This window comes from Xyrauchen texanus, chromosome 38 (genome assembly GCF_025860055.1).
Source record: "Xyrauchen texanus isolate HMW12.3.18 chromosome 38, RBS_HiC_50CHRs, whole genome shotgun sequence".
NCBI classification, from domain to species: domain Eukaryota; kingdom Metazoa; phylum Chordata; class Actinopteri; order Cypriniformes; family Catostomidae; genus Xyrauchen; species Xyrauchen texanus.
In genome coordinates this window covers 3,664,982-3,679,008 of record NC_068313.1, presented here as the reverse complement: position 1 = coordinate 3,679,008, position 14,027 = coordinate 3,664,982, and the positions used below count along the sequence as shown (strand labels likewise).

General features: G+C 38.0%; 1 protein-coding gene across 5 annotated transcripts in view; it reads left to right on the top strand.

Annotated features, from left to right (window-relative positions):
• Positions 1 to 14,027, top strand: part of LOC127631728 (angiomotin-like protein 1) — a 66,956-nt gene that overhangs the window by 26,520 nt on the left and 26,409 nt on the right. For all 5 annotated transcript variants that reach the window (XM_052109990.1, XM_052109989.1, XM_052109993.1 and 2 more), the window contains 6 exons: positions 1,987 to 2,308; positions 6,929 to 7,073; positions 8,443 to 8,523; positions 11,081 to 11,226; positions 13,439 to 13,588; positions 13,831 to 14,021. In XM_052109990.1, coding sequence (XP_051965950.1) covers positions 1,987 to 2,308; positions 6,929 to 7,073; positions 8,443 to 8,523; positions 11,081 to 11,226; positions 13,439 to 13,588; positions 13,831 to 14,021 — 1,035 coding nt within the window. The remainder of the gene's footprint in view (positions 1 to 1,986; positions 2,309 to 6,928; positions 7,074 to 8,442; positions 8,524 to 11,080; positions 11,227 to 13,438; positions 13,589 to 13,830; positions 14,022 to 14,027) is intronic.

Sequence of the window (14,027 nt, the reverse complement as noted above, 5' to 3'; positions counted from 1 at the left end):
ATACACACACACACACACACACACATATATATTTACACACACAGTTTATATATATATATAAAATATTCAGACCACTTCATTTTTGTCACATTTTATTATGTTGCAGCCTTATGCTAAAATGCTTTAAATTCTTTTTTTCCGCATCAATCTACACCCCTTACCCCATAATGCCAAAGCAAAAAACATATTTTTGATAACTTGGATAAAAAAAATTGAATATCACATTAACATAAGTATTCAGACCCTTTGCTATGACACTTGAAATTTAGCTCAGGTGAATCCCATTTCTCTGGATCATCTTTGAGATGTTGCTACACTTTGATGGAGTCCACCTGTGGCAAATTCAATTGATTGGACATGATTTGGAAAGGCACACACCTGTCTATATAAGGTCTTACAGCTGAAAATGTATATCAGAGCAAAAACCAAGCTGCCTGCAGAGCTCAGAGACAGGATTGTGTGAGCACAGTGGAACAACCAGGACTCTTCCTAGAGCTGTCAGCCTGGCCAAACTGAGTAATCAGGGGAGAAGAGCCTCTCTTCAGTGCAAGACACATGAAAGCCTTCTTGTAAGAAACAAGATTCTCTGGTCTGATGAAACGAAGTTTGAACAATTCGGCCTCAATTCCAAGCGTTATATTTGGAGGAAACCAAGCACCACTCATCACCTGCACAAAACCATCTCAACGATGAAGCATGGTGTTTTTCAGCGGCAGGGACTGGGGGACTGGTCAGGGTTGAAGGAAAGCTGGACGCAGCAAAATACAGAGATATCCTTAATGAAAACCTGATCCAGAGTGCTCAAGATCTTAGACTGGGCTGAAGGTTCACCTTCCAACAGGACAATGACCCACAGCCAAGACAACGCAAGAGTGGATTAGGGACTTGAACCCAATCAAACATCTCTGGAGAGACCTGAAAATGGCAGTCCATCCACGGTCCCATCCAACCTGACAGAGCTTGAGAAGATCTGCAGAGAGGAATGGCAGAAAAGCCCCAAATCTAGGCATGCAAAGCTTGTCGCATCATACCCGAAAATACTTGAGGCTGCCAAAGGTGCCAAAAGTTTTTGCTTTGTCATTATGGGGTGTGTAGATTGATGTGAAAAAATTATATAATTTAAAGCATTAAGGCTGCAATACAAAAATGAAGGGGTCTGAATACTTTAGGGTCTGTGTAACTCAGCGAGTAAAGGCTCTGACTACCACCCCTGGAGTCACAAGTTTGAATTCAGGGCATGCTGAGTGACTCCAGCCAGGTCTCTTAATTAACCAAATTGGCCCGGATGCTAGGGAGGGTAGAGTCACATGGGTTTCCTCCTCGTGGTCGCTATAATGTGGTTCTCGCTCTCTGTGGGGTGACTGGTGAGTTGTGCTTGGATACTGTGGAGAATAGTGTGAGCCTCCACACGCGCTACATCTCCATGGAAACACGCTGAACAAGCCACATGATTAGATGTGCGGATTGATGATCTCAGACATGGAGGCAACTGAGATTTGTCCTCCGCCACCCGGACTGAGGCAAGTCACTACACCACCACAAGGATTTAGAGCACATTTGGAATTGGGGATTCCAAATTGGGGAGAAAAAGGTAGAGAGAAAAAATGAATGCACTGTATGCTGTATATTGCGGATACATGGATTTATCCACTGAATTTTTAATTCCCAAGGAAAGTGACAAATGTAGGGATGACATTTTCTAATTAAATGCTAAATGTTCATTTGATGTTAAATTGGTTAGCAGCAATAACATTGTAGTTATAAAAAATTATCTTTTTTATTGTTTAGGCCAGAAGTTTTTAAAAACTGTTTGATGCCAAGGACCCCAAATATAATGATTACAGTATTTTGTCTTAGAAACCCCTTTAAAAAAAGCCATTAGTTAGTTATCTGTTAGGTGCCACTAATGGTGCCAATATTACACATAGCAGCTTTTTAAATGCACAGATGTCAACATATCTCACACACTGTCTTTGTCCATTCTAGGCAGTCCCCAATATCTCTAAGTTCTTCATCACTGCACCAACAGCAGAACTGTCCCATGTTCTCTGAGAGCTGTATCCTACCCTCTCAGGCTTCTCAACAGCCGTATCAGGCGATGTCTTTATCTGAATCTCTGAGATTTCCTGCAACTCAGACTGGATCTGTGATGTCTCCTCGTGAGGCCCCTTTAGGGCAGCCTTTCCCAGGGGAAGCATTTGCCATGGTGAGCCATGCGCAGCAGATGATGGAGATCTTAAAGGATGAGAACCAAAGCCTTAGACAAGAGCTTCACCAGCTGAATGAAAAAGCTTGCAAACTGCTACGGGTATTATACATTTTTATTTTCCCTTTCTGTGTGAAGATTTACTCTAAATCCCAAACAAATTGGCTGACTTAATTTTTTGTTTATTTTAATTAATGTGCAACTATTTGGTAACCTTTTTGGGGTACAATGCCTTAATTTACTTTAGATATCCAGAGTTAAGATAACTTGAATTAAATTAGTGCCATTTTGTTCAGCAAACTAAAAGGCTTCTGCACACTTTCTACGAAATTATGAACGAATGGGTGTCATGTCATTTAGAGCAAAATCTGGTTTGTTTCGGTAGTTCGTAAAAAGCTCGCCAGGGAGAACTTTTAGGAAAACTTTGTACCGGCTGCTAAACATCTTTTTACTGCCATTGGTCCACGTTATCGACAGGTGTGACCTGAAGCTCCACCTACTTTGAGGCTGATGGACAATTCTTGTTCAGTCAGTTCAGATCAGTCAACATGAACACACCATGGTGCAGCGTTATTAGTGAGCTGTATGACCGTTCTGTATAGTCTGTATTTCTGCCCATTAACACTCTTTTATGCAAACATTTTTTGCAGTAGTATCTGTGTCATCATAAATTACAATAAAAGAGTATATTCTGCAAATATTATGTTTTAGCTCATCAAAATAAAGCTGATGGAAATGCAAATTATCGATAAAATGTCGACAATATGTTTTTCATTTAAGTTTAGAATATAAATCCTATGTTGACATTAATTGTCATGAAAAACTGGTTTGGAAACTGGCTTAGAAAAAGGGCATTAACACAAAAATGTAGCGTCACGTGAAAGAATTTACATTTGTCTTTACATTGAACAGCACAACAGAGAGGAACACTTGGACTGAGGAGACGAGTTTTCCTCAATTTCTTTAAATTACACATTACCTTTATTCTTTATGTGCGGACTGCGTGTTCCTGAGCCAGTAAAGATTACATTGTGTCTTTTACCAAAACACATGTTAAAAATATATAAATAAAAACATCTTATTTTAATCCCATGTGATTGTGAATCTGCACTGTGGGGACATCTGGGACGTGAAAAGTACACAATTTGTGATATGCACAACATTTTGTATGGAAATGGCTCAATGGCAGATTTATTTTGCGCTAAACCAAAACTAATGCAACAAAGTATATTTTTAAGAATGACGTTATGACACACACCATTTTATCAGCAAACGACCATTTAAATGGAAACGAGTAGGAGACAGCAACACATTTTTTACGTATTTTCACTTTGTCGTTAACATAGCACAATAAGTGGATGGAAACTTAGTTAGTGTTTGCAAACAGTATGTACTAATGTTTACCTCTGAACAAAGAAAAAATTCTCCATAAGTGTGTTGGGGCATTAAGGAGTCTTTGAGCTGCAGTTTTACTCAATCCTCAATACCATGTTCATTTTACAAATAAAAAATCATGTAACCAAGGAAACTTAAATTAGCTTATTTGATTCAGCTTAATGTATTTGTCATTTTTACTTAATCCATTTGCGTTGAATATTATTTGTTTGGTTAACTGAAACTGGGCAGAGGATTTCTAGTTCCCAGCATACATTGCTGGGACTCGATTGGGAGAATACATTTTAAAATTAAGTTTTATTTTATGTGTCTTTGTGCAACATGAATATAAAGGGGCAAACTTGTTAGTGCTTAATGTATTATTATTAGAATTTCTAGTATGTTGTAATTTTGGGGGTGACCATCAGGGCCGTTTCTGATCAAATGAGGGCCATAAGTGAAACCCTGTTTTCAGCCCCCCAATTTTTTTTTTAAATAAATTAACAAAAAATTAACAGCAAATGTCTATAAATAAAAAAAAGACATATATTCTTTTTTTTTTTATAAAAAAACAACAACAAAAAAACCTTGCTTTGCGGGGCACCCTGGTGGCTCGGGGGCCCCTAAGTGGCTGCTTATACTGCATATAGATAGAAATGGCCCTGATGACCATTATGGTATAGAGTGGAGCTTGAGAATAATACAGTACATATTGAGTACTTTACATATCGCTCTATCCATGGAGTAATCGCTGTGCTAACTATAACAAAGTGATAAAGTTGCACTTAGTGATACAGGGATGATTGTATAAACAAAACACATGCATTACTTAAAGTAGGCTAACCCTTACTGAACATTAATACTGTGTGTATTTCTGCCACTGTTGCTTGGTTCACAGATAGAATTTAGGTAACAAAATTGGCTCAGAATGAGGAAGGAACACTGAGTATTTTAATAACGGAGACTTCTATTTAGCTTGATATAATTTAGTTAAACTTACTTAAAGAGATAATTCACACAATCATTTACTAATCATCGTGATATCCCAGGTTTGTATTTCTTTCTTTCTTCAGCAGAACACTTTTGAAGAAAAATAAACAAATATCTTCGCTCATTAGGTCCTTTAAGGGATCATGACATATATATTTATATATATATATAATTGTATTATCTTCCCTGAAGTCCACTTATAATGTTAGTAAAGTTTTTTGTACTAAAACAGTAACCATTTACAAATATATCATACATTTTACATCTGGCCCTCAGTTTGAAACGCTCAGTTTTAAGCTCTCTTGCCCTTTAAGACTTCAATTTAAAGCCCACGGTTATGAATGGATAACATCATGAAGCCCCTCCAATACAGACATATTTGAAACTCAAATGTGAACAGAAATTAAAATGAAAACTATAAAACAGTCATGACATTTGACATATACGTGAATGAAACTGTTTACTTATGGATTTGGTTGGGTCCAATAGAGTTTTTAACTGCCCCATCTGTATTAGTGCTCACTCAATAACAGTTCCTTTGCAAAGCTTGAATCATGCCTTGACTGGTTCACAAGCAATCTATGGTGATATCAGCCAAAAAAAAAACATAATCCAAGCTGAAATGTTCTTTAAACTCAAATGTAATACAATGATGTTGGGTGCTTCAACAGGCCAATGCAGAGACGTTGGTCTTCACATCTCACAATTTCTGTGTTAATTTACACTTATAATGGCATGTGTTTCTCCCAGTCATTGGCAGAAGCAGAATAAGGTTGTAATTGTACTCTTAAAACACACCTCACATCGTCCAGAAACACAACAAAACGAGCAAAGAAGTCCCTAAAGTGCATGTTTACAAAAGATGACAATTAAAAAAAGGTCCAGGAAGCCTTCAAAACAACAGGAATGAGGTCTCCTTTTTAGAGTTATAACTTGACATTGCATCTTTTAAAAATGAATCATAATCATAATTATGTAGAAAAACATTTTAATCCAGCTCATGAAGATGTCCTGTATAAATCGCCTTTGCTGTAGATGAATCTCCCTCCCTGGGCGGGGCCAAGGGTGCAATGACGGAAAATAAGTGTTGATGTCTTGCTGAAGAGGCAGTCATATGCAGATATATTTGGTCCTTGTGATGTCACAAGTTCCACAACTTCAAACGGCCCATTTCTGGAGTGAACGATCTACAATGACCTCATATATGTCAAAAGATCAAGGAAAATTTGATTCCTCATTTCATGACCCCTTTAAAATGCATGTGGATGGTGATCTGACTTTTGAAGCTTCACAAATCACAGACAGTCAGAATAAACGTCATCCATACAACTCAAGCGTTTAAATGAATGTCTTCTAAAGTGATATGATCTCTTTTGGTGTGAAAAAATATCAATATTTAAGTACTTTAAATATAAACCATTGCTTCCACTAAGCTTCACGAGTTGTGACATATTCATGTTGCCATGTTACTGACGTAATCTCACATTCTCCACTCAGTTGAGACATCCAGGATAAACACACAAACACACCATTGTGAGTAAAAAACAGATAAATACACTTCTAAACCAAAACCAATGAAGCTTCTGTACAGTGTTCCTCCTTCTCACTTGTAAACACTGCTGCTTTGCCACGTGTGACGCATGTACGTCAGTTCTTTTGTGTTTCATCAATGCAATTATTATAATGCTGCTGACCAAAATCGATGATTAAGAGTTAAAAAATATTAAATATTGATGTTTTCGCACTAAAAGTGATCGTGTCGCATTATAAGATGTTCATTTAACAGCTGGATTTGTATGGATGACGTTTATGCTGACTGTCTGTGATTTTTGGAGCTTCAAATGTCTGATCACCATTCACTTGCATTTTAAGGACCTACTGATCCGAGATATTTTTCTATTTTTCTTCAAATATTTGGTGAAGCAAGAAAGTCATACACATCTGGGATATCATGAGGGAGAGTAAATAATGAGAGAAGTTTCATTTTTGGGTGAACTATCCCTTTAAGTGAATTAAGGCAACGAGTGTGCAAAATTCAACATATTCGTTTTTACTGTAATGTGTGAGAAATTTTGGAGTTTACTAATTAAAATAATGCATTAGTATGAGCTACGAATACTAATAAATATGAAGAGAGCATAATAATGCAAAGTGCTCAAAAATAATTCATAAAAATGATATGGTTAATTATGTGGCAGGGAAGTATTTTGTAAATTAACTTGGCAGGTAATTAATTCATAATGGTGATATTGGGGTGTGGAAATGTTATTGGGATACTGCCCAGTATGACTTGAATACATCACAGGAGGAATATGATTTACTCTGCATGATGAATGGGAGTTTGTGCTGTGTTCACAGTTAGAGGTGGAGGTTGAACACCTGTCTGATGCGTATGAGAGTTTAGTGAAGAGCTCATCCAAACGGGAGAGTCTGGAAAAAACCATGAAGAATAAACTAGAGGGAGAGATCAGACGCCTTCATGACTTCAACAGAGACTTGAGAGGTGAGAATGTGAAATTTGTATTTTATTTATTTTTTAAAGGAATGTTCAAGGTTCAATACAATTTACGCTCAATCAACAGCATTTGTGCCATAATATTTATTACCAAAAAATATTTTTGATTCGTCCCTCGTTTATTTAAAAATCACTCAAAAAGCTCAAGTGGAAATGATCGGGCCAGTTCATAAACATTAAAATACACACAGTTTCAAAAGTATAGATTCAATTACCATTATGTCACCAAGTGTTAATTTAAATGACTTGCACCTTAACACATACGGTTATTAAAAAACTTTTCCAGATTCTAAAGGTTGTAGTTTTTATGTATAATTTACTTAAATGAAATTATAGCTGGACATTCAGATGTTTTAGTGCTGTGGGTGGAATTTTCTGATGGTCTCTTTTGTATGCTAGGCAATGAAAGTTCATCGGAGCATTAAAAAAATACATTATTTGTCACTGCTTGCAACATAGCAACATAAAAACATTATTTTCTTTTATTTAATTTAATTTGATAAATTTTTTCTCCCCTTTTCTCCCCAATTTGGAATGCCCAATTCCCAATTCCAAAGTCCTCATGGTGGCATAGTGACTCGCCTCAATCCAGATGGCAGGGGACGAATCTCAGTTGCTTCCGTGTCTGAGACCGTCAATCCGCGCATCTTATCACGTGGCTTGTTGAGCGCGTTACTGCGGGGATGTAGCGTGTGTAAAGGCTTCTTTGCTATTTGGTCCTCAAAGTGTTGGCCGAGCCCCGTAGGGTAGGGGCATGGAGGAATTGCAGGGGGGGGCGGGGGGGCATGGAAGACTGACCCGTCCTCAAATCTCGGTCACTTTCACACATTCAGTGTCATGCCTACATCTGTCTCCCAATCGTCTGCTATCACCCACTCCAGTTCACCGGCATTCTAATCAGCATCACCTGTTAATCATCCCAATCTCATTAAGGACACTATTTATACTCTCCATTTGTCTCCATTCATTGTTTAGTCTCGTCCATGTTGTACAGACCAGTTCTCGTGCTCTCCATTCAAGCTGTGTTTATTCCTGATTGTTCTTTGCTACTATTTGATTTACATCTGTTTTTACTTATTTGTTGAATGTTCTTATCATTGGTTTAATTAAACATCCCAGCATTTGGATTCTCGCATATCTTCCACGTTTTTCTTCATCCCTGCCATCCTCACTGTATCCCAGATTTTGTAAGAAAATGAGGGATGAGTCAAAAATATTTTTTGTGGTTATCAACAATATGCCACAAAGGCTGTCGATTGAGGTTAACTTGTATTGAAACTGGAACATTTCTTTAAATGCCATTTTTATTGTTGTGAAGTAGCTTCTATAATAATTTTTTTTTTAATGTGTTGTCCAGATCGCTTGGAAACAGCCAATCGGCAACTAGCCAATCAGGAGTTGAATGGACAAGAGGATGGACACTTGTATCTTTCACAGAGTAAGGGACTATATTTTATTTGCTTGGTGTTTGTCACTACATAAGTGAACTTCCCTTACAAAAAATCGAAACTAGGCACAAAATTTCAACAGTTGTTTTTCACATGCAAATGAGCTTGTGATTCACTGCAAAGAAGTTTGCAGTGAAACTCCGGAAAACCTTTGGCAGCAATGGACAATTTGCTCAAATACATGTGAAAATTATCTGTAGCAAATTAGCGGCAATTGCAGCAAATTTGCAGTGGCCTCTTAATTTTGTAAGGGTTGATACACAATGAATTTGTCCTGTTAAAAAGTTCTGTTCTCTGTTGTAAATGTGTCATGCTCAGCCCAAATTATTTCCTGCATCCCTCCCTTAACTTCCTGTTCCACTTCCTCCCTTACACTCAACTTTCTCTCTCTCTAAAAATGATAACATGGAATTATCTCATTTCCTTTATAGTCTCAGAGCCATAAACTCACACATAATACTGGAGAACACTGAGACATTGTATTAAAGTTAGCCTTAAAGGGATAGTTCACCCAAAAATTTAAATCCTGTCATAATTTTCTCCCCTTCATATCGTTCCTTATCCAAAGAGTATCTGTGACAGGGTGGAGGACGGGGCCGGGTCATGATTCTACACACCCGGTCCTTATCAGGCTAATTAAGCCTCCAAGAGGGATAAAGGCCGATTGCGGATGGTGGTGCGACGAGAGAGAGATCGTTTACGGACATGTCCGTCATGTGTGTGTGTTTGTCTTTTGTTTAAGTTAATAATTAAAATATTGTTTATATCGCATTTCTTTCGAAAATGTCAAATACTAGTTAAAGTAATAGTTCACGCTAGTGTTGTCAAAAGTACCTGTATTTCGGTTCCAAGTCGATAACAAAATACAAAAGACAGTGTTTCTGCAGTACCGGTAGAACTTAACTCCTGTTAAGTACACCAACTTAATTCGGTACCCGCACACTTGCCTGACTGACACATGACTGCTTTCAAATGCTCACACGCTTATTTGAGCATGTGCTTCGTTTCTCCTTTTACACTGAGATGGAAAATTAACCAAATTAAAATCGTGATGTGTCCTATTGAGATTATTGTGGTAAACTTAAGCTATGTGTTTTAAATGAATGTGTGAAGCCGATCGTTTATGCACTGGAAACTCCACAGACATTGAGGATCATTCTCGTTGTATGAGATGACAAAGCAGAGCTCTAATCCACTGTGGAGCGCGTATTACAAGTAAACTGTATATTTATGTAATTAAATCAGAGCATTTGCACTTTAACCATCACACCATGTAGCCAATTGCATTAACTTGTCTACTAATTATAATTTTGAACCACTTAGGATGAATAATCAAACACAACATTCAAATATTTGTGCCATTTCAAGCTTGGTATGAGCAATTCATTGCGGCAGATTCTGACAATTTGTGGCTCTACCAATACAATAAAAATTTTTATAAAAAAAACAAATAAGCATTCTTTTCAATTCTTTAACTCATAATTCTTTTATAAATCCTTGCAAATAATATGACTTCACAACATGCAGTCCTAGCCTAGGATTTATAACACAGACTTAAAGGTGCACTCAAAAGTTTTTGAAACATATGTATAAAATCATGAACACATTAAAATGAAGACTCGAGTCCTTTCATATCAGTATCCATATAAAAGCTGTTTTATTCTACATAGAGAGGGTCTCCTCATCAGTGCTGCCATTTTAGAATCACATGACCAGCTGAATACTACTCGCTTAATCTCATTAACCATCCTGTTATTGGACACTTTCACTCTTGGATCGAATTAGTCATGGGTGATTGTGAATAGTACATTTCTACAATGACATCAGTAACTGAAAACTATTGATTTTGAATGATGTTGCATCCACACCACTAGGTGTCAGTGTAAGTCCAAGATGACACAAACATAAAGTTACTGAGTGCACCTTAAATACGATGAAGATGAGAAAAAAAACATTTTGAATTCTTCAAACACAAACAAGTAAGTCTGACAATAAAATGCTATTTTAATCTACCAATCTTACCATTTGTCGGCATCAGATCCATTCACAATCTTTCTGAAGTCCGAACTATTCACATGTGACTGCGTTATTGAGATGATGAATGAAAACGTTTTTTAGGGTTTAGTCAAGACTGCAGGACGTGGTTTGCACTTAAGTGGTTTTGGGGGGGAAATCATGCCCTTTGCAAAGCACAGACGCCATTATATCTTCTTCTATCTTCAAACACCTCAATGACACACATCCACAGCACCCCCCAGTGGACTCAATTGTTACTGTGAGATTTGGTAAGAGATTCACTGGGAAACTATGTTGTTATTCAGCGTTGTTCACTGCAGGCAAAGGAAAATCAATTTGCAACATTCAAGTAGCTGGTGCAGAACAAGTACTCAATTAGTTGATTACTCGAGCACAACCTTAGCATGTACTTGCATTGTATGGATATAAACACTTAATTTATCCTTCAAAATATCTTATTTTAAGATGGCATAAGGGTGAGTAAATAATGAGAAAATTATAATTACATATTCTCATTGTATTACCTCTCAGGAAGAGAAAGCCTGAAAGATCTGGAGAAATTAGAAATGGAGGCAGCCAGTCTCCGATCGGCCAATGAGGATCAGCGGCGACACATTGAAATCTTAGAACAGGCTTTGAATAATGCTAGGAGTAAAGCCTTCAGATTAGAGGAAGAGGTGAGTCTTTACACAATCTATGATCAAGTAATCAGAGATGATAAATTGTGAAACATAGTAGTCACTGGGGTTTCTCATGTAATGAAAAACACATGAGGCTATTGTTAGAGGTATTTACACTTGGTCACTGTTACTGTAAATCTAACCACTTCTAACTGTAGAACTTCCAGCCATTGCCATGGAGGAGTAAAGAAAGAAAGAAAAAATTTTGGCAATGATCAGCGTTAATTTTTGCTGATAACAATAGTTCCTAAAAGCAACTATCAGCACCATTTAATCGGTAAAACCGAAATATCGCTCTAGTGTTTAGTTTCAGTTTTGTCAGCGATCTGCATCAAATAAACTAATTTCTGTCTTTCCTAAAATGTGCCTCTGTTTTCTGTAATTGTATCATGTTTGCATGCACTCTATGCAGATATTCCATATCAGCTCTTATGTGCCGTATTTTCCGCATGCTGACGTAGTGCCTTTTGGGTTCGCATAAATGGCAAGAACAACCACATGCATGTATACTCGGCCAAGTCGTGTCTAGAATGCATATCAAACCACCTCCAGACATAAGCAGAGGGTGAACGAACTGCAAGATATTCAAAGTGTTACGTCCTAGGACGTATTTGTTGGTTCCTTCCTTTGTCAACTCATTTTGTTCAATTACATCTATAGATGTGTGGCATTGGCCTTATTGCAATTGGAGATACTTTCCAATTTGTGTTGTGCTTTCCTGTTTTGTTTCTCTCTATCTCTCTTTTCCTTCAGCCTCCTTGCAGGGTGATTAACATCAGGTGTCTGAAATTATGTTTACCAATCACTCCCCTGTCTGGATTGGTTGTTGAGGAGCGAGAAACAGGATAAATTCTAAGCAGATCTTCACTGCAATTGAACTTCCCTTTTTCCCCCATACCAGACAGTTGTGTTTGATGTATTGCTGCTACATAGTGTTGTTGTGGTCATCATCTATTGTTGTAAATAGTGATTTGAAGTTAACCATAATCATTGTGTAAATATTGTAAATATTAAATATTGTAAATACTAGTTAAGTCTGGAATCTGTAGGGAGGTGGGTGCCATTTTTGTTCTCCTGTGTTTTGGTTATTGAGGGAGGTAGGGAAGTTATTGTTGTTTATTTGCACTTTTTCTTTGTTAGGTAAGGTAGTTTTGACTCCCCAACAGATATTTAAGTTTTGTTTGTTATTTTGGCCTTTGCCCCCTCCTGAAGCCTTTTTGACTTCCTTCTCTTGTTTTGATTAAATAAATACTTTGTTTTGGATTTTAAACTCAAGTGATCATTGAGTGCTGGGACGGGAGAAGGGGAACCTCAAACTTTTTTAATTTTGTTACTCCTCCCCATCCCTAGACTGGGGTGTGATGTAACAATTGGGGGCTCGTCCGGGATATCTTTTGAGCTATCGTTTCGTGCTGCCTGTATTTTTGTGGTGAAAAAGTTGGTGAATGATTTTTCTCTGAACTGTTGGCTGTTTTTCTAATCACTTGATGACAGCCAAACAAACTTTCATTAACTTTGCCAGAGAGAAAACGCTCTCTTTGAAAAATTGTGTGTGGATAGCAAGACCAACAGTTTTGAACAGCCCCAAAAATTTATTTGAATGAACGAAAGGTAACTTCACTCGAAAATGCTGCAGTTGTTGCTGATGAATTCATGCTGAAACACTAGTGTGTTTCCTTCTGTGCCTTCAGGCTGAAAATCCATTTTGTGTTGTTGAAGGTCCAAATAGAGAAAAGTCTCAACTTTTCTTGCAGTCTGCAAAAAATGAGGTGTAATCTGAAAGCGGTCGCAAGTCTGGTTCCAAATGTGCAGGGGAAAGGCGAGTTTGTTTCTACTGATCCTGGCCATCTTATTTCTGATGGTGAAGCCTGGAAGCAGAAAAACTCCGCTGAGAAACCTAAAAGTGCAGCTTTTTGTTTCTGTTGCTGATCATCCTCGTTTGCAGTCCAAACCCTCTGTGTACGAACCCTGTCTTTTGACTTGTTCTGTGTCAAAGAGCAGCACATTTCCAGAAGTTTTTCTTTTCTTCAGACTCCTCCACTGGCACCAATGTGTTAATTGAATATATTTGCTGCCATCTGGAAGTATACATTCATTAATCCAGATAAATGCAGTATACTACATATTGATTATTATTTTACAGTTGAATTTTAAATCCATCTCTCTCTCTCTCTCGCTCACTCTCCCTCTCTGTCTCTATGTCCTGTAGTTGAGTAAAAAGCAGATGTATGTGGAGCGGGTTGAGCGGTTGCAGCAGGCACTAGCACATCTTCAAGTTGCATGTGAGAAACGAGAGCAGCTGGAGAGACGTCTGCGGAACCACCTGGAGAGAGAACTGGAGGCACAACGAACTCAACAGGTCTGTATATGAAACATATAGAAGCCAATTATATGCAACAAGTCTGTTTTTGTGTGATAACAAGTACATCAACACACACACACACACACACACACACACACAATCCAGAGATGCATGACAGTGAAAGTACTTTCAGTGCTTTAGAAGGGAGTTGGCAACCGCAGCAGAGCTGAATATGGCAAAGCTGCAATTATCCAGTCCAACATTACCCAAAATCTCTGTCTGTCTGTGTATGTGTGTAGCGTGCTCGTGTAGGTGTGCCCCTCGCTGTGTGTGAGTCGAGTGCCCCTGCAATGCTGGACCTACTGAGGGAGAGAGAGGAGAGGATTCTGGGATTGGAGGCCGATATGACACGCTGGGAGCAAAAGTATTTAGAGGAGACTGCAATGAGACACTTTGCCATGGAGGCCGCAGCTACAGCCGCAGCACAAAGGTCAAT